Consider the following 19,226-nt stretch of genomic DNA (forward strand, 5'->3'; position numbering starts at 1 on the left):
GAGAGAGAGAGAGAGAGAGAGAGAGAGAGAGAGAGAGAGAGAGAGAGAGAGAGAGAGAGAGAGAGAGAGAGAGAGAGAGAGAGAGAGAGAGAGAGAGAGATTTGAACAAGTCAAGAGTGACTAAGGGCTAGTAGGTCAAAGATGGACAGATGGCACGGGAGGGAGGGATAGAAGGGACAGAAGGGAAGGAAAAAAGGAGCGAGGAGACGAGAGAAGGTGTCCAATCCTCGTACAAGGATTCAGGAAGTAGTTGGTGGATGGGAGCAGATGGCTGGACAAGGCATAGCGGTAGAGACTAAGTCAGGGAAATGTGGAGATGGACAGAAAGAGTGAGAGACAGAGATGAAGAGAGAAGGATCCAAGAGAGCCCCGAGCTAAATCTGAGCACCTATAGATTTACAGCAAGCAAGCGAGGGAGCCAGACAGGAGTTAGCGAGAGAAGAAGGGATGAAAGCTGACTAATGCGTGATGAAAGAGTGAGAGGTAGGCCCACAAGGAGCAGCGAAAGTATGAGGATCAGTGTCTCACACGTACTAGATCCTCATACCTCATCTTCTCCACTCTATCACACACACACACACACTCACACCTTGAGGCGCTGATATGCTTCAAAGAGGGACAGATGTCTCTTTCAAACTCAACTGCTGATAGAGATGAGGGAATGGAGGGAGAGATGCATGTCTGGATTGCAGCCTCACTCCTGTAGGTCCAGTATTTAGTTTACCGTGGTCCATGCCAATGCTTTAGCACACTGTGCGATTAGATGGCAGTATGAGCTACGCTTTCCATCATCCCAAAGCATCAGAGTGCAGTGTGTACCCGACACACAGAAGTGAATCTGCTAGACCTCCGCGCACACAGCAGCAAGTGGGTCAAAGGGCTTATCTTGCCCAAAAGAGTCAGTGTACTCTTTGAAGATGGCTGACTATGTGATAACATGGTCATGGAAATAAGCATTGGCACAGTGTATGCAGCCGTTGGCAGGCATTTTATATGCACTGAAGGAGATTGTCAATACACAAGGCTGTGTCCTCTCTATCCACTTTATTTCTATGCGACAAACAATAACCATTTGCATGACAAAGAAACAAAAACAAATCAGACATTCTACAGCAGCCATCTTAGGCTGCAGTTACACTTCATTTCGATGTGGTTTCTATCATCCAATCAAGCCAGAACGCATTAAATGTCTCATCTGGATGCAAAAAAAAAAAGATCAGATTCCTGATTTTGCTCGCGTTGCTATCAGATTTTCAAAACCAAATATGGAAGAGGTCAGGCTCGCATTGTGACTGGAATTCTACATAGTCTGGAAGCAATGTAGCACAAAGCATACACAAGCAAAAGTAAGAGATGGAGAATGGGGGAAAGTAATGCAGACAGATTTAAATCAACACAGCCACAGGAGACACATATTACGGCATTTTACAGGCCAAGTGTGCACATGCTGTATGTGCACACTTGGCCTGTAAAATGCCGTAATATGTACATACAGCAATGTGAACTCATAAAATCTGATCTTTGCTATCAATTAATTTAAAAAATCCTGTCAAAATGAAAAGTGTAGCCATAGCCTTAGATGTACTGAAGGTGCACAGACAGAAACGAAGACGTATCCAAAAATAAAACCACACGGTTCAGAAAAAGTTTCTGTGGGCAGAATCGCTGTCAACACAGCAACCCTAACTGTCACAGTTTATGACACCATAAAATAAACCGTACAGTGTGAGTGTGTGGTTTTCACGTCAATGCCACATCTTGTTTTATTTTCACTATTTTTTTCTTTTCCTTCCAAGGCCCAAACCCTCTTTACCTCTCCATCCTTACTCCCTCTCTCTTCCCCGTCGCTCCATCTCGCTCCCTTCAAATCCCCTCTCTCTGTTTATCATCCTGTAGTCCTGTAGAAATATATCTTCAACTTTGGCCTTTCATGAAATGTCACCGACAGCTGACATCGTCTCCCATGTGTACAAATGTTTGTTTCATGTCCCTGCAGCCAAGCCGAATCATTTCAGACAGGCTGAAAATACACAAAATCAACCGGCTTTTCCTCATTTTATTTAGAAGTTTTTGGAGACCCAAACTTTCTACAGGACATTGTTACTATGTGAAAAAAGAACATCTACTTCTCTAAAAGGACAAATAAGGTGCATTTATATTTCATTTTTAAGCATTTTGCGGATGCTCGTCTCCTTATCTGGAGTGACTTAGTGTTTTATCAGTGTTGACCCACACACCCTTTTTAGCCTGTCTTTTACTTACTCTTCCAGTATTACCGCTTCAAAACATCTATTGACTATCTCCACCTTCCATCCCTCGCTCTCGCCTTCTCTCTCATCCCTCTCCGACTTCGGCAATATATACGAGCCCATAACATTTTATAAGTGTCTCTCTCTGTCTATTTGTCTGCCCCATTACTGTACAAGCCGTCTCTCCATCTCTCTTCACATGTCTCAATAAATTTCTCTCTACACTCTCATGCCTCAATCTACTCCTCTTACCATCGCTCAATCTGCCACCTCTACTTTTCTAAATGAGTGGTGCTCTCATGGTAGTACAACCGAATATGAGCAATTTTCCCAGAGTTACAGTGCCACTGTGGCTGGCCAACAGCGTTAGGGAGAAAAGGCAGTGGTAGCACAGTAATCTGATTAGAAAAATGGCATCTCTGTTCAATTGCAGTTACTCTAAATAGCACAGTGAAAAGATTACAAAGCCTTTTGATTTGATTATGAGGAAATATTTTGGAAAAAAAGCATTTAGATTGTGACATCTGCAATTTAGATGAACAGTTTTAATATTAAGATGCTGACACAGTTTGTTAGCGGAATAAACTGACTGATTCTATTCTAATCAAAAGTAATTGATTATGTAACCCAATGGATGACATTTCCAAGTGCAATATCTATCAGTAATCGGTGGTGAATTATATTTTGAAAGTAACCTTTCCCAACCCTGCTTGCCAACTGCACATTTTGTTGAGCTGATAGGGAATAAAGGCGAAGGCTCTGAGACTTGCTGAAATGTTGAAACATTATCTCATAAAGTGGAGAGTGTGGTGAATTAAAAATCACACAATGGAGTTCAAAAGGTCAAGACAGTCTTACTCTGACAAAGTCTGCCTGCACCCCTCCGTCTGACAGCACCCACTCTCCTAAAATCCCTCTTTCCGCATCCTACTTACACCCAGTTACATCCTTAAGTCGTCCCTCTCTTCCTCTTCCTCTCCCCCTCCTCTCTCATCCCTCAACCCCGATCTCACATCCCTCTCTTCACCCTCTCCTATTCTCTATTCCTCTCTCTTTCCAAAGTTTCCTTAAAATAGGGCATTAGTTCTTGTTTTTGGACTAAAGCCAGTATTCATTCTATCTCTCTCTCTTTCTCTGTCACTGTCTCTCTCTCTCACTCATTCCCCTCTCCGTCTCTCTTTCTGCCCTCATTCACCCCGCACTCTGTCAGCAGCTAATGGAAGCATAATGAGCTTGTTGTCTATGAAATGATGAGAGAAGGAGCGAATACAGCTGCCTAATGATCAAAGAGAACCACACACACACACACACACACACACACAAATGGGCGCAGGCATATACACAGATGCTCACACACAAATCTAGGCACACGAAAGCAGCAGCAAACACACAAAAACACACACACACACAGGCACTAACACAGATTAACATTTGCCCATGCACAGAGGTGTACTCACAGAATCACAAGCAAACACACACACACACACTTAAATCTATTCCCAGTGGATATGCAATACTTAGTGACTTAGAACCAAAATCAGGCCAAATGCTATTTTTCTCTCCCCTCGTCTCACCACTTTCTCACTCCTCCATGCCTACCTTGTTCTTTCTAATGCCCCCCCCCGTCCCTCCTTCTCTCACCCCCCCGCCCTCCATTTCTCCCTCTCTCACTCTTTCCCTCTTTTTTTCCAAAGGTAGTCAGGGCAGAAATGGGTTTTCTACTTCATAAGACTGCATTTGTGTGCGTGTGTCCACATACTGGTGTGTGTGTGTGTGTGTGTGTGTGTGTGTGTGTGTGTGTGTGTGTGTTTGTGAGAGTGTGTGTCAGACTAAGATTTGGCTGTAGCCTGCGCGACACCCACACTGCAGCATTTGACACAGCCCGAGGGAGCGAGGAACTGAGGAACTGGAAGAGAGAGGGAGACACTGAGACAAGGGAAGGAGACAGAGTGGCAAAAAATACAAGGAGGGGTGATGTGTGTGTGTGTGTGTCTGTCTGTACCTAATTATGCGTGTGTGTGATGTGCATATGAGTGTGTGTGTTTCTGCCTCCTCTTCGTCTATCCATTTCCGCGTGTGAATGTTTGTATGTGTCACTGCAAATTTGTGTCAATGTACTGTATCTTGTATGAGTGCGTGTGTGTGTGTGTGTGTGTGTGTGTGTGTGTGTGTGTGTGTGTGTGTGTGTGTCTGTGTGTGCACTTGCTTCCTACACTGAGTACATGTGCTTTCATGCCTGTAGCGCATATATATTTATGTCACTGCATTTTGTGTGCATGCATGTTGATATCAGTTTCAGTCTGTGTGTGTGTGTGTGTGTGTGTGTGTGTGTGTGTGAGTGAGATGCTCGCCATTGTTTTTAATCACATATGCACTTACGCATGCATGTAATTACTTAGACTCGTGTCAGGCTGAGCACACAGATGCTTTCATGGCCACATACACACATCTCACACACATCTCACACGCACAAACACTTTTGTACGTGTAAAAGCACTCCTAACAAACTCTCTCACACACACACACTGACAACATATGAAAACACACCACACATGCATGCACACTCACAGGCATAATATACTGCGTTAATTGCTTATACACACTGGATATCATTTGTAATTCAAATAGCCGGTTCCAGACAAATGCAGCAAAACTGCAGCTCTGCACTGAAAAACAATTTAACCATTCAGAGAGAGAGAGAGTAAATACAGAAACAGGGAGAGGGAGAAAAAACAGGGAGAGGGAGAAAAAAAGGGGGAGGAGGGGATGTTGGGAAAGGGAAAAATGGAGCATTGATAGAGTGTGTGTCTTTGTGTGTGTGACATACGCAGACGCATACACACAAAAACCTGTAGACACCCGTCACAGAGTGTGACAGTGGGAGAGAGAGGTAGTAAGAAAGGGTGAAAGAGTGCCAGGGGAGACTGGAAGACAAGAAGGGAGGGGAGGAAAAAAGAAAAAAAAAAGTGAGAGAGAGAGGAAGGTAAGGGAGAGAGAGAGAAGGCCTGGAAGAGAGAGAAATGGATGGAGAGAGCAGGACAAAGGATGACTAGAAAACAAATATAGGGGGATGGAGAAAGAGGTAGAGAAAATAAGGAGATAGAGAGAGGAGGGGTAATAAAGAGAGAGAGAGGGAGAGACAACGAGGTAGAAAGTGAATAAGTTAACTGAGGTCATGAACACATTATCCTGGGAAAATAATCAGGGAACTACAGTAAACGGGGGAAAGTGCTGATGCCAGTGAGTCTGTACGTGTGTGTGTGTGTGTGTGTGTGTGTGTTTGTGTGTGTGTGTGTGTTTGTGTGTCCAATCCCATTTCATTAGCAACTCGTGCCTTCTTATACGAGTGAAAAGGTGGGTGAGGATGGAGAGAGAGCCGGGGCGTCTCCCTCTCTCTCCCCTCTCATTCTTCCATTCGTTCCCTTCATTGCAATGGAAGTGAAGCAATTTTCAATTTCATTCTGCACCCATGGCTGTAACCAAAATGGCTAATGTAGTAGACAGAATTTTCACTCAATGCTCATGCTTTGTATCAAGTTCGCCTGTGTGTGTGTGCATGTGTGTGTGTGTGTGTGTGTCTGAATACTGTTCGTTCAGTCAAAAGACTCACTGAAAACTTTTCCTGTCTTTCCAATTTAATTTCCCCACAGGCAAATTCTCTTTTTCTTCTGTCTCTCTCCATCATCAAGGTCCCAGTCTTTACTGCACACTACAGTACATTACTGCACTTTTTCTACCCCCGCGAGAGGAATTGTTTGGCAAATTTAAACACTGCTGTGTTTTTCAGTCTTCAGAGGGCACAGGGATGGAGCTGGCAAGCAGCAGAAAGACAGTTGTGCATTACAGTGGACCCATTTAGATATACTGTACGTCATTAGGATGCTAAATAAGGAATGATATACAACAAGCTGTTCATTATGGCAAAATAATCCCTGACAGGAGGAATCAAGAGCCCGACGCAAAGAAGATGATTTTATTACAAGCTTAAGTGTAATTTACAAGCTTCAGACAAAAAATATATTCCAGCAGGACTGTCTGCAGTAACCAAGGACTACCGTCTTTAATTTGATTAGAAATCAATAAAATTGACCAGACTTGACTACAGAGTGATATATGATGACAAATGACATGGTGACAATGGTCTTATGTGAAACAGCAGCTGTTATTCACAAATAACAGACCTCAGAATGCCTTTATTGACCAGACAGAATATAGTACTCAAAGCCATGTAACTGAAGGGGCTTATTTTGCAGTAATGACCAGCTTCTTGAACATTATCTCGCTTATTACATGGCTACTTACCAAAGACATTAATTATTTGACATAAAATATCAAAAGACTTCATTACAAGCTAAAGCCACTGACAAGCTTCCACCAAAAAACATAGTAGCACACTGCAACCATAGAAACGTCTGTAGCTAGCATCTATTGCTACACTGCAGCAGAACTGTAACCATACAAATGTCTATAGCTAGCATCTATGGCTACACTGTACAACAGATCAATCTCTAACCAACAATGAAAAGTTTCATGCTCTCCGAATTAAAGTAATATTTTGAAAACTCGTCCATGTTTTTAACCTTTGTTGGCCGAGTTTCTTTCTGCAGTAACCAAGGAGGAACGTCTTTTTGGCACCAGGTGTCGCTACTTAACTTGATTAGAAATCAACAAAATAGACCGGACTTATGGTTAGATGTGAAACAGCTAGCAGTTATCCATACATAATAGACCTCATTTTGCTCATTGGCAGAATTGAGTACTCAACAAAGCCATGTAGCAATGCAGGATAGATGCAGCATGAGCGATTTCTACCATGGCTATCACGTTCTTTATCTCTCTTTTGTCCCTCCCTCTATCCCTCCGCTTTCCATGCAAGTGTTCGCTCCTCTCCATCTTCTCATCCTTCCTCCCTCTTTTTCTTTTTTTAAACCATCCCTCCTTCCCTGTTAGAGTTGTATTACCGACCCATATGACAGCTGGAAGAGCAATGATTCTGAAATACTGTAGTATCAAAAGTGCTGTAATTATCCTAGTTAACTAAATAAATTGCCGCACAAGACAAAAGCCTGTGCTGGGAGCACTGATTATGTGAAAAAGACACTCTCATGTGTTAGGCACAGACACTGAAACAAACACACACACACACATTCATTACCGAACTCAAATGCATACAGCCTCCCACTCGTTGCCACTCTCACTTGACCTATGATTTCATTTCCTGCTTTAGGGCTATTTGGGTCTATTTTCATTTCCCATATCATTTTGTGGGTTATGTTATCCAATTCATTTGTGTCTTTGCTTGGCATCTAGATGTTTTGCTGTTGTTTTGATTGTTTCTCTTGAAACAATGTTTTAATAAGCCTCTTGGGTTTTTTTTTTTATCTCACCTGCATAAATTAGTAGGTGCATCTCTTCATTACATTTTATCACTGTTTTTTTTTATTACTTTGCCTCTATATTTTATCACTGAGCAAATAAACTGAACTAATCCAATTCTCAAAATTGTAAAGTGCAATGAGGATAATGATGACAAACTAGTAAAAGAACCGGTTAATTTTCCAGGGACCATTCAATGCTGTATAACATGTACTTTTCAGTGTGGTTATTACTCAGTATTGTGGTAATAACACAGTATCAAACCTTTTCCTTACTGCTCCCTCCTTCCATTTTCTCTCCTGTCTTCTTTCCCATCCTCCACTCCATCCCTCTCTCCCTCGTCTCTAATTTCAGAGAGCACAGTTGGCTTGAGTTTCCCCCTCAGCTGGCAGAAACAATCGATATCGTTCCTCTCTTCTCTTCCCCCTCTCCACCTCTTGCTTCTATCCCCGCATCCTCCGACTGCCCCGTCTGGTCTGTGTCTTTTTTCAATTTGGCCTTCTTTTTCTTGTCATTGCAGGTTTGTTCTCTCAATCCTTCCCCTTTATCCTCCTCCTCCCATCCATTTCCGTCTCTTTGCTCCTCTCTTTCCTGTTCATCGCTTTCTCACCCTCCAACCTCCCTCCATCCATCCATCTTTTTCTTCTCCTCTCTAGATAATCTGTCTCAGACCACTGACTTTCCCGTCTGAGGGATTCTATTCCCAAAAAGCCTTATCCTCATCTTAACTCCACACACACACATTCTCTTTACACACTGATGTCCACAATTGGTGATCAGTCACACACACACAGTCCATTTCAATGTCACACTGACTAACTCATAGGCTTTAACTTACAAATACAGCACACAAATACAGTCTAACACACATACACTTCTGCATGCACCAGGACACAAACCATAGATGCTCAAAATAGCATCCATCCACACACAAGTGCCAATGTAACCCTGACATGCAAGACTCCTGGACTATACTGTATGCACCCAACAACACACACACACACACTCCACAGCTAAATCAATCTTGGCTTCGTTGATGAGGCAGACAGTCTTCTGCAGACAGTGCAGCACACTGACAACACACATGGATTTTGAGCAAAATGAGGGGAATGGAAGGGCTAAGAAAAGGTAGAGGAATGAAGTGGAGAGGGAGGGAGGAGAAGAGAAAGATTGGAGAATAATAACAGAGCAAGAGGAGGAGAGGGAAAGAAGAGAAGAGAGAAAGCAATTACTTACTGAATGGTTTTAGAATAGATTCTTACTCATAATAAATAAATCAGTGTTGTTTAGTACTAGCTATTAGTTAAGTGATAAGTGGTAATCTGTGACATTCTCATTATTGTGGCAACATCTTTGCTAAGCGCTCATTGCACTGCACTTCTCAGAGATCATTTGTCATTAATAAGTACTGTGACGTCTTTTTCCTTGGATTGTCTGTTGATGCAGTTTGAGTTTCTATAGGTGGCGCTCTTTTCTCTGTCTGTTCAGCCATGGTGGCTATCGCTGCTCATGCCAGCTACCCAGTTCTTCTTCTATGTATTCCAAACAAAACACTATTGCCAAATGTAAAGGGAGGATTTTTCCCAAGACAGAGCTACCAGACACCAGGTGTTTAGAAAGGCAAATGTAAAAGCTTTCATGAACTGGCAACAGGTTGAATCACTGTTGTGTTGCATCAATGATAGGGAGGAGCAAAACATACATTTATTTATATGAAAATGTCACAGATTTCTACTATTGTCTATGAAACTACCTCAGTTGCCCAGGTGCACTGCTTTGGCAACATAGCTATGAATTGAAACACAAAGAAGCAGATTGCAGTGGAAAGAAGGAGGGGGAGAGAGAGAGGGAGTAGGGGAGGGACAGAGAGGAGGGGAAAGAGGAAACAGAGGCAAAGAGAGAGAACGTGTGGATTTAGATGGTGAAAGGGCATTGAAGATGAAAGAGAAGAGAGGGAAACGGCACAAAGAGAAAACACAGAGAGAGGGAGGGAGAGAGAGAGAGAGAGAGAAAGAGAGAAAAACAAACAGTATGAGACCAAAGTCAAGAGAAAAAGAGACAAAGAGATAAAAAAAAAACAAGGCAGGCAGGACACAAACAAGTAAATTATAGAAAAGAAAAAAAGTTAGTTTTTGTTTTTTTATGAAGAAGAAAACTGGCTGATGCACAAACAAGCTCACACACACGCACCGCAGAAATCAATGGAACATTTTTAACCTACCGCATTTCCAAATGCTGGTTTTCCTGATGGAATATTAAAATATGCTTTCAGGGCGAAAAGTGCTTGCGGTTTTGAAGTCAAAAATGGGACAAAACACACACACAGCCACACACACACAAACACACACACAGGGTGTTTAGGGGCCTGGAAGTAGTAATAATGTTTACAGTACACTGACCTCCTCCGGGAACGAAATGTCAATCTGAATTTCTGAGGAGCCCCGTGTGTGTGTGTGTGTGTGTGTGTGTGTGTGTGTCTGTCTAACAGGGACACGACTCGTCAGGGAGAAAGCGTGTCATCTCTTCGCTCACCGTCGCCATGGTGATTGACAGCAGAACTAATTCCGCGTTTAACACCCCGGCGGATTGACGGACGCGCGCGCATACACACACACACACACACACACACACACACAGCTTACAAACAGATGGACATAGAGTCAAAAGGCTAGAAATACCACACACAATGGCGGCAGAGACACACACACACACACACACTCCGAAGAAATGTTTGATGCCACACACATACACACAATTTGCCATGGACACACACAGACAGATAGGTGGCATTATCTAGTTGAGGGCGGTGTCAAGCTGTAGACATATTCACACTACAGACAGAAACACACACACACATAAAAACTGAGGCACAAATTTAAATCAGTATATGCAACACACACACACACACACACACTGAATCAAACTTCCTCCTCTTCATTGCTTTAACACTATGTCCATATATTTTAAGTGCTTCAAGTCCATGGGAAAGCTCTTCACAAATAAAATATACAAGGCTGCAGACACAGACAGGCACAAATTCAATTTCTCCCACTTTGTCTAACTTCACATCAGTACTAAAAGGAGTGCTGCTTTCTGTCAGAGCTATTAGGCTATGTTACTTCTAATAGCTGCCTAAAAAGTCGTGACCTAAAAAAAAAAAAAAAAAAATACAAACTGTGTGGGTGAGACTGCGCGGCGCACGTACGCACGCACGCACGCACACACACACACACACAGCACCGCGCAATCCCTCTGGTACACAGAAATACACACCATTGTTTTGTTGAGTCTGGTGATGAGCTGTAGACATATTTGGGCTTTTGATTGGCAGTTTTCTCAGGGGATCGAGGGAGAACAAGCAGGCAAACACACAAGAAACAAATGAGATTTTTTTCATCGACTCTCAAACGCAAATGAAGCTTTCCCTTAAAATCATCTCACACACACACACGCCGCTCTCAAATCCTCGTCTCCCTCTCTGCCCTCTCTCTCCATCTCGGTCTCACACTTAAAACACACAGCAGCAAATTAGATTTTTCTGCCCTCTACCACTTCTCTCGCTCCACGAGAGCGCAAAAAAGGGAGAACAGTTGTTTTCTGGCCCAGCTTCAATGCTGCCTTCTAATTTCTGCCAAAAAAAAAACTTCTCCTCCCTCTCCGCCGCCCAAATAATACCAACCAAGCTGAGTGGGTGAGACTGCGTCACGCAGTACGTAAAAGGCAATGGAGTCTCAATTATTGACACTCCACACCCACACAGGGACCAGATTTTAATTCCCAATTAAAGCAGTACACAGTATCTGACAGCAACTCTGCCCGCCTTTCCCCCGTCTTAAGGTTAAACCGATAAATATACCATGAAAGAAAAAAGGCACAGACAGCGCGGCCTCGCTAACATGAAAGTCACCTACAACACGCACCTGCTTGTCTTTCTTCTCACACAGCGAGACAAATGTTGAGCTAATTAGACGGATAGTTTTGGTACCCGCAGCCATCTAAGGTAAGCCGACATGCATACTAAAACGCTAATAGTCAATGAGGTGCGCCTATTATTTAGCTAACAACCGCTCAATGGACTGTTAAGTGCTACTTTCATTTGGTGTGACACGTCTTATGTGAGACATGTTTTGGCAAGGCCTTTATTCTAACACAATGACAACACTTATGCTGATGCTCTGAACTACAGCAAAGTTCAAATTGCAGAATAAGTCAATATTAACAGAACAAAAAGTCATTAAGACGGCCTACCAAGGAGCTAATACCGCAACGAGGGCGCATGCCAAAACACATCAGAAGCCGACACGATAAAAAACGCTTATTCACTTCAAAAAGTTGTACTTTCGCGATTTGATGGATCACAGCCGCACATTCCCCACTGGTGGTACTACTTCATGATGGAAGCCTTTGCCAAATCCCAGTCATGATATAGAGACTTGTAGAAAAGAGTGCAGATACGTTGCTGCCAAGCTGCAACATAAAAGGCAGCTCTGAAATCCATTGGAAAAACCCCAAGATGTGTAGGTGAGACAGTGCGGCACAATACATAAGGCAGCTGACTCAGAAAAAATGCCTGAAAACCCCCATGTGGATGAGGCTTCTGCTCCCAGCTGTGGCACTATAAGCTCGTAAACAAGGTGGGGTCTGCTATATTACTATGTCCAGATAGTGGCACAACAGTGAGCAAGTATCCACTATGTAGTGCAGTATGTGAAAAATACTAGTTACTAATCTGATCAACCCTAATGGTGCATTCAGACGGCCAGTAAACAACTCATCGGAAGTCCATTCTATCTCTAGTGAGCCGATCAACCTGACAAACTCCTACTCTTTTTCCTACCAACGTGTCCACAATTCTGTAACTAAACATGACAAAAAATGGATGAAGACAGGTGAACACTGCAATGCAGGGTTTTCCCATACTGTATAATTATTACTAGTACTACTACTACTACTAATTATTAGAGTACAGGAATAAAACACTTAAAATAAAACAACACACTCTATCGGATTCGGATAACGATACAACAAGTATCAAGATGCACAAGTTATCCTTTGACAGCAAAACAAAATACAGCTATACATTATAAAATCAGCATGAGAATGTTTAGTTATTTGTATCAGGGGTGTCTGAGATATCATGTGTGATGGATGAATGGAAGATGATCATCCATAGTCCTCCCTCTGATGTCACTGTGAGGGACAAAAAGACAGCAGAGCAAAGGCAAGGCAGTCAGACGATGAGGAAAAAAATGGCTACTAAACCATTTCCAAACAAGTATATAAAAAAACAGCTTTCTGATCAGTAGATCAGTAGATGAGTAAATATATAAAGATAACACAAGTAGTGTGACTTTCTTGCATGCCCTGGCTTGATTTCCACTTTGGGCTAAAACCTCTTTTTACTGAGAACTGAGGTTACTTCCTGGAACCGGTGTTGCCAGGCAACTTTGTTCTCTAGGACATTCTATCAGGAAACGCAGCGGCCTGCAGTGATTTCAAAGACAGCGCTGTTTCACTGAAAGGCTCAGATAGAGGCTGCTGATAATGGAAGATGGGAGATACGCAGAGACGGCAAGATGGAGGAGAGCAGAGCGCCAGCACTATGGAGCCGCCATTAAGACCAGATAAGAGCAGAGAAACAGCGGGTATGTGTGTGTAAGCAAGAGAGGGAGAAAGAGTGTATGTGTGTGTGTGTGTGTGTGTGTGTGTGTGCGTCTGCATGTGTGTGTACACGTAACCAAGAGTGGGAGACAGTATATTTTATGTGTGTGTGTGTGTGCACAAGGCAGTATGTGTGTTTTGTGAGTGTGTGTGAGCAAGATTGGGAGACAGTATGTGTGTTTCTGTATGCATGAGCACAAAAAGAAAGTAGCTGTTGTGTGAGTAAGTAAGAGTATGTGTGTGTGTGTGTGTGTGTATGTGTGTGTGTGTATGTGCGTGCGCATGCATGAGTGATACAATAGCAGTTAAATGTCTGGAACACTATGCCATTACATTCCAACAATGAAAAGGCTCTAATTACACTGGAAATTAGACTGGCCACATTAAGGTGTCTGAGTGCATTAACTCGCAACAACCAAAGAGTTGTTTTTCAGGTTTCTGCCAGGCCAGAATGTCCCCACAAGAATAGAAAACCCTGTAGAAGTGGTCACTTGAGGTGACTGGGTGTTTGTGCATATAGACAAGAACTGGGGTTTATTCTTGCACACACACTTTACCTCTCACACACAAACACACACACACACTAATAATACCCATCTAAGTAACAAAGTTCAGCCTCAGCGTTGCTTAGGGAGCAGGTTTCAATACCTGTGGTGAGAGCTGGGCTCAGCTCTAAAGTGGAAGACTTCACTGTGGGGACTGACACAAAGTGAAATGCAATCACAACACATGCCAGGGATATGCAAAGACAGGAGGGAGGGGAGAGAGAGGGGGGGGGGGGAGACAGATTGAGAGAGAGGGCAACAGACAGAGAGAGGGAGGGAGATTGAGAGAGAGGGGTGGAAGGAGAGAGAGGCTTGGAAAAATGAAGAGGCTGAGAGAAAGAGAGACCCCTAGTGAAAATCAGCAAACACTGCAGGTTTTAGATGCTTCGACTGTGTGTCTGTGTGTGTGTGTGTGTGTGTGTGTGTGTGTGTGTGTGTGTCATAATGCAGTGAGGGATCATTCAAAAGTCCAATGGATTATCAGTCAGGGAGAGAAAGGGAATTTTATTTGATGGGAGGGGTGCGGAGGGGCGGGACTGTTCAAAAATCTGATGGTTTTATTGGTTAGAAATGTATATTTACGCCTACTAGTGCAGCATGAAGTCACCATTAAATATACTGTGTTTTCCAGGAAGTAAACATAATGGGAGTTAATTCATGGGGACTTTAATCCTAATTTAACCCTTAACCCAAGCTCTGACCCTAAATCAGCCCCTTAAAAGAAGCGAGGACCAGACAAATCTGACATTTCTTCCTCATAAGTACCAAAATAGAAGAACTTCTATCCTTGTGAGAACCAGTTTGAGTTTTAGATCTTCAGCATAAGGAAATTTGGGCATGTCCTCACTTCTTTAAAAGGGTCTAGATAAAGTGAATTAGGACTTTTAGGGTTAAGGGTAAAATTAGGATTAGTTAAGGTTCGACATGTAGTGGAGAGGGTTAAGGTTAGGGAATGAATGTAGTCAATGAAGGTCCTCTCAAGTACAGTAATAGAAACGGGTGTGTATCAGTGTGTGTGTGTGTGTGTGTGTGTGTGTGATGAATTGTTGTTGGCACCTGTCACCCATATATTGTCATTTAAAAAGAGGAATCACTCTCCCTCTCCAAATGACAATATGCAGAGGACAGGCATGGACAAGAACTCATCACACACACACACACACACACACACACACACGAGGTGACAAGGTTGGTCACTTTAAACAGACAAGCTGGGTGATCGCGTGGTTAGATTACTGTAGAATAAAAATATTACTACTGCTACAGCAAGGTCACAACACGACTCTCGCTCGCTCATTCCCTTTCTCTCTCGTGCGCGCACACACACACACACACACACACACACACACGCGCGCGCGCGCAATTCCCATCTTTCTCTCCCTCCGTCTCTGTCTTACATAACTGTTTCTCCATCAATATTAGCAAGGTCATATCTTTAGCAAATCACCATCCTTGTCTCTATCCCTCTCTCCCACTCTTCTCCTCCCTCCTTACCGCTATTCATTCTTCAGCTGGGCCATTACCTGAAAAGGTCGTTACCCCGGCACTCCTCTGAGAGATGAGGTTTGACTTTAAAGCGATGCCGCCATAGTTGGGCCAACTGTTCGCTGATGCAAAAGTCAAACACCTGTGATATCGACTGTAATTCTCATAAGGTTAAATACAGCAGCAATTATATGTTTTAAAAAATATAGGATGAGCTTTCCCCCCCCCCGCGCGCCATGCCTCAATTTATCTCGATTCCAATTTTCACCTAAACAGAAAGTATATGATTACCATCATCTATTGTCATCGAAATCTACACGGCGAATACATTTCTCACCTCGAGAAATTGTCGGAACATCCATTTTCAAAATGGCATTTGCCGCCTGCATTGTTGACATCCATTTTCCAGCGCAAATGTCACTTTCATTTTCACAGCATGGCAAAGCAGTTATATTCCCCTCATTTGAACCACAGGTAAGAAACTTGTTAAGATTCCCAGGGAGAATCCAGGTGGCTGTAGAGCGAACGACGAAAAGCTCCAGAACTTGCCCACACACCTTCAATACAGTAAGCTGGAAAATCACTTTCTATTTCAGTGACCCACTTCTCCTCCACTTTACTCACCAGCACCAAGTTTGTGTGACCAAAACTCATTGTGCCTGTCATTGCACCTTCAACATGCTTGTACCTGCCTTGACATCTTATAAGCAATTCTGCTTCCTGGTGAATGAACGCCGAACTAGCTGCCTAAACATAAGGGCACAGCTACATGAGCGCTGAAGATTATTCAAATACACATCTATTAATTCAGTGAGCTCAGCGATTTAAAAAAAAAAAAATAAATAAAAATGATTATGTAGGGGTTTTGTGATGAAAGCCTTCAAATCGTTTTCTCCCCTTCTGTTCATTCAGGAGCATTTTCCCAATGTAATGAAACGCTCTAGTTAACTTGAGCGTTGGGGAAATGCCTCTAGAAGACCCTCTAGAAGACAGACACATACAGGAATAACAAGAGACACATTCTGACAGACAGACTCCCTGAGTAGATGTCATTAGAGCTTTGTTGCTGATCGATACTGGACACCAAACACACACCCCGTAGAAACACACATGTAGAAACACCACAAGGCTAAGAAACACACACACATAAAACCCCCTCACACAAATATCTCAGAAATACATATGCACAAGGACACACCACTGAGAAACCCACGTGCACGCAGACACCCACTGAAAAACACCCAAGTGCATTAAATTTTTGACTCAGGGCCAGTCAATGAATAACTCATTGACAAACGATGTATGAAAACACACACACACACACACACACACACAGCTAAGTTCAGCAAGGAGGGATGGAGAAGCTATGAGGTGTAAAACTCCTCAGTTATGCTCTTTGAATTCCATAATTAATGTTTGGACTCTCAGGCAGGTGAAGGTGGAGAGTGTTCGTGTGTACCCGCTTACTACCCAAGTGTGTGTGTGTGTGTGTGTGTGTGTGTGTGTGTGTACGTACCTGTTTGGCCAGGTTGACGGCGTCAGCGTGAAGTCGGTCTCTCAGATGCGGGTCCAGTTGAACAGCCGGCGCAATCTCCACAACCTTCAAAACACAACACAACTTTATTGATAATGTCCCGTTGGCAGCATCCCTCCTAACAGAAACACTGTGTATTGACAATGTCAGACTAGGGCTGGGCAATAATTCAATATTATCGTTTATCGTCATCATATCGTGATGATATGAAGAAATTTTAATATTGTGACACACATTTCTGCTGTCTGAATTGATGATGACAAGCAAATTTTACTTTAAAACTCTGATAAAATGAGGTATGGTAGGAATATTATTTGAATATTTCAGTTTTGTCTGACACCACTTTATGATTATTTAACGTGATTTTGCATACATGAACCATATCGTGATATATAGTGATATCGAGAAATATCCTTATGATTATCATGATATTGATTTCAACCATATCGCCCAGCCCTATGTCAGACTGGCACATTTTAAATTAAAAAACAACAATGATCTACTCATCACCTTCAAAGCATTACTTTATTTTAATAGGTATCTATTTACCAATTCATTCTGTAAAATTTGGATGAAAACAAAAAACAGAATTGAATTTTGCATGGAATTTTCTAAAAGATGTCACTGCCAACTAGCATTTAAATGTTCAACTAGTGCATTACAGAGGTTGTATATGGTGTATGAATGGTGCTATAGAAAGCTCCCAGTTCGATTCCTCTATTCCAAAATACTATATTACCATTCTGGAAGAAAGCCATCACCTAGAGGATCCAATATACGTTTCATTTTGACAACCAAGTACCGTAATTTGTGTTTATTCCGTGCTAGCTATCATTTTGTAAGAGTAGATGTCACTACGGCTTTAGTAAAACACACACAACATGAACTGAATGATTTTCAATCACATTCAGCGTTTCATTTGGTCTGGCGAGGCTGCTGGGTAGGTGGGTGGGGTTTACAGTTTTGGGGGCTGATCTGTTTCGTTCCACTCTGTCAGACAAGATCAACCTATCTTGGAGAGATAATTGAATCCAGTTCAAAACAATATGACCCGTGTCTGATTGAAAAAAGCAGATACACAAAAATTTGATTAAAATTCTTATCAAATCTTATCGAAAACTAAAAAAAGAACCCTATCCAAGAAGTATAACAATCACTTCCGAGACACCCAAAAGAGCTAAAAATATTCCATCAGCGCTCCGCCATCCAAAATCTATTTCAACAAGAGACTATTCTTGTTCCTGAAATTCAAAAAGATCCTAGATTAAGGGCAAAGGCAGATTAAGTCTCGCAGAATCAAAGAGCAGCAGCGCTGGCATGAACAGTGCCGCTAATATGATTATCATCTATAATTTGATTAAAGGGAGAGGGAGAAAGTGATGAAAAAATATGATTAAAAAAACAGTATTGATGTGACAATATGTAATGAAATATTACACATGCTAATCAGCGTCTTGTGATGAAAGCATTGTTATGCCGAGTGACGATTAGATGACAATTCCTTTTTGTGTTGGTGCAGCATTCAGATGTTGCTTTGTAGTCCAAGAACCAGGTGAAGCTGGGACACACGGGTTCATTCTCCGGTAATAATCTAGAAAATTTGGGTAGAATGAGCCACCACTAATGAATGGGAGTCATAAATCTCAACTATTCTCAAAGAAAACGGGTTTTTTGTTGATTCAAGTTGATTTGGCTGACAATTATGTAAAATGTTGCAGTTATTGCTAAGACTCCCATTCACACAGCATTAGCAGTGGCTACATTTTATTGGTATATAATCCTCTTACCCCCTGCTGCTCAAGACATATTTTTCTTTACCCAGGGTCGTCATTTTAAACTGTAATCATCTTATTTATTAATATGCTGCTTAATTGAACTGATTGGTTATATAAATGTAAAACAGGGCCTTCTGTATATTCGCTGCTTGTGGGTTTGATTCCAATTTATGACCTTTGCAGGACCCTCCACATCCCCTCCCCCATCACCCTCCAGTTTATGCTAATCTTCCTAATACAGCAGAAATGCCATAAAGATAATTTTAAATAAATTCAATGACTAGGTTGGGTTATATGAATTTTAAATTGAGAACTTCACCTTTTGGTGCCTCCGCTGAATGGAGCAGTCTCTCTCGTAGAGGTGGATGACATTACCGTACTTATCGCCTGGAGAGAGAGAGAGAGAGAGAGAGAGAGAGAGAGAGAGAGATGCGGGAGGGGATATAGGAAGGGAGGAAAAAGATAAATAAATGATAATGAACAGGGAGGGAAGAGAGAAGAGGAGAGAGGCAGAAAGGGAGAGGAGAGAGAAAACAAAATGTGATGTAGAAGGTTGGGGAAGGAGGGAGAGACAAAGGGATGGAGTGGAGAAGGTTTAAGA

At 42.4% G+C, this 19,226-nt stretch overlaps 1 protein-coding gene across 1 annotated transcript in view; it reads right to left on the reverse strand.

Moving 5' to 3' along the window:
• Positions 1-19,226, reverse strand: part of LOC139650512 (pyruvate carboxylase, mitochondrial-like) — a 269,814-nt gene that overhangs the window by 238,413 nt on the left and 12,175 nt on the right. Inside the window, exons 7-8 of the mRNA XM_071527203.1 lie at positions 18,945-19,012; positions 16,833-16,916 (exon numbers count right to left, since the gene is read on the reverse strand). Of these exons, the coding sequence (XP_071383304.1) occupies positions 16,833-16,916; positions 18,945-19,012 (152 nt within the window). The remainder of the gene's footprint in view (positions 1-16,832; positions 16,917-18,944; positions 19,013-19,226) is intronic.

Source organism: Centroberyx affinis, unplaced genomic scaffold (genome assembly GCF_046629955.1).
Source record: "Centroberyx affinis isolate AG114_WGS23_722 - 3 ecotype Tasmania unplaced genomic scaffold, CSIRO-AGI_Caff_v1 ptg001499l_1, whole genome shotgun sequence".
Classification (NCBI taxonomy): domain Eukaryota; kingdom Metazoa; phylum Chordata; class Actinopteri; order Beryciformes; family Berycidae; genus Centroberyx; species Centroberyx affinis.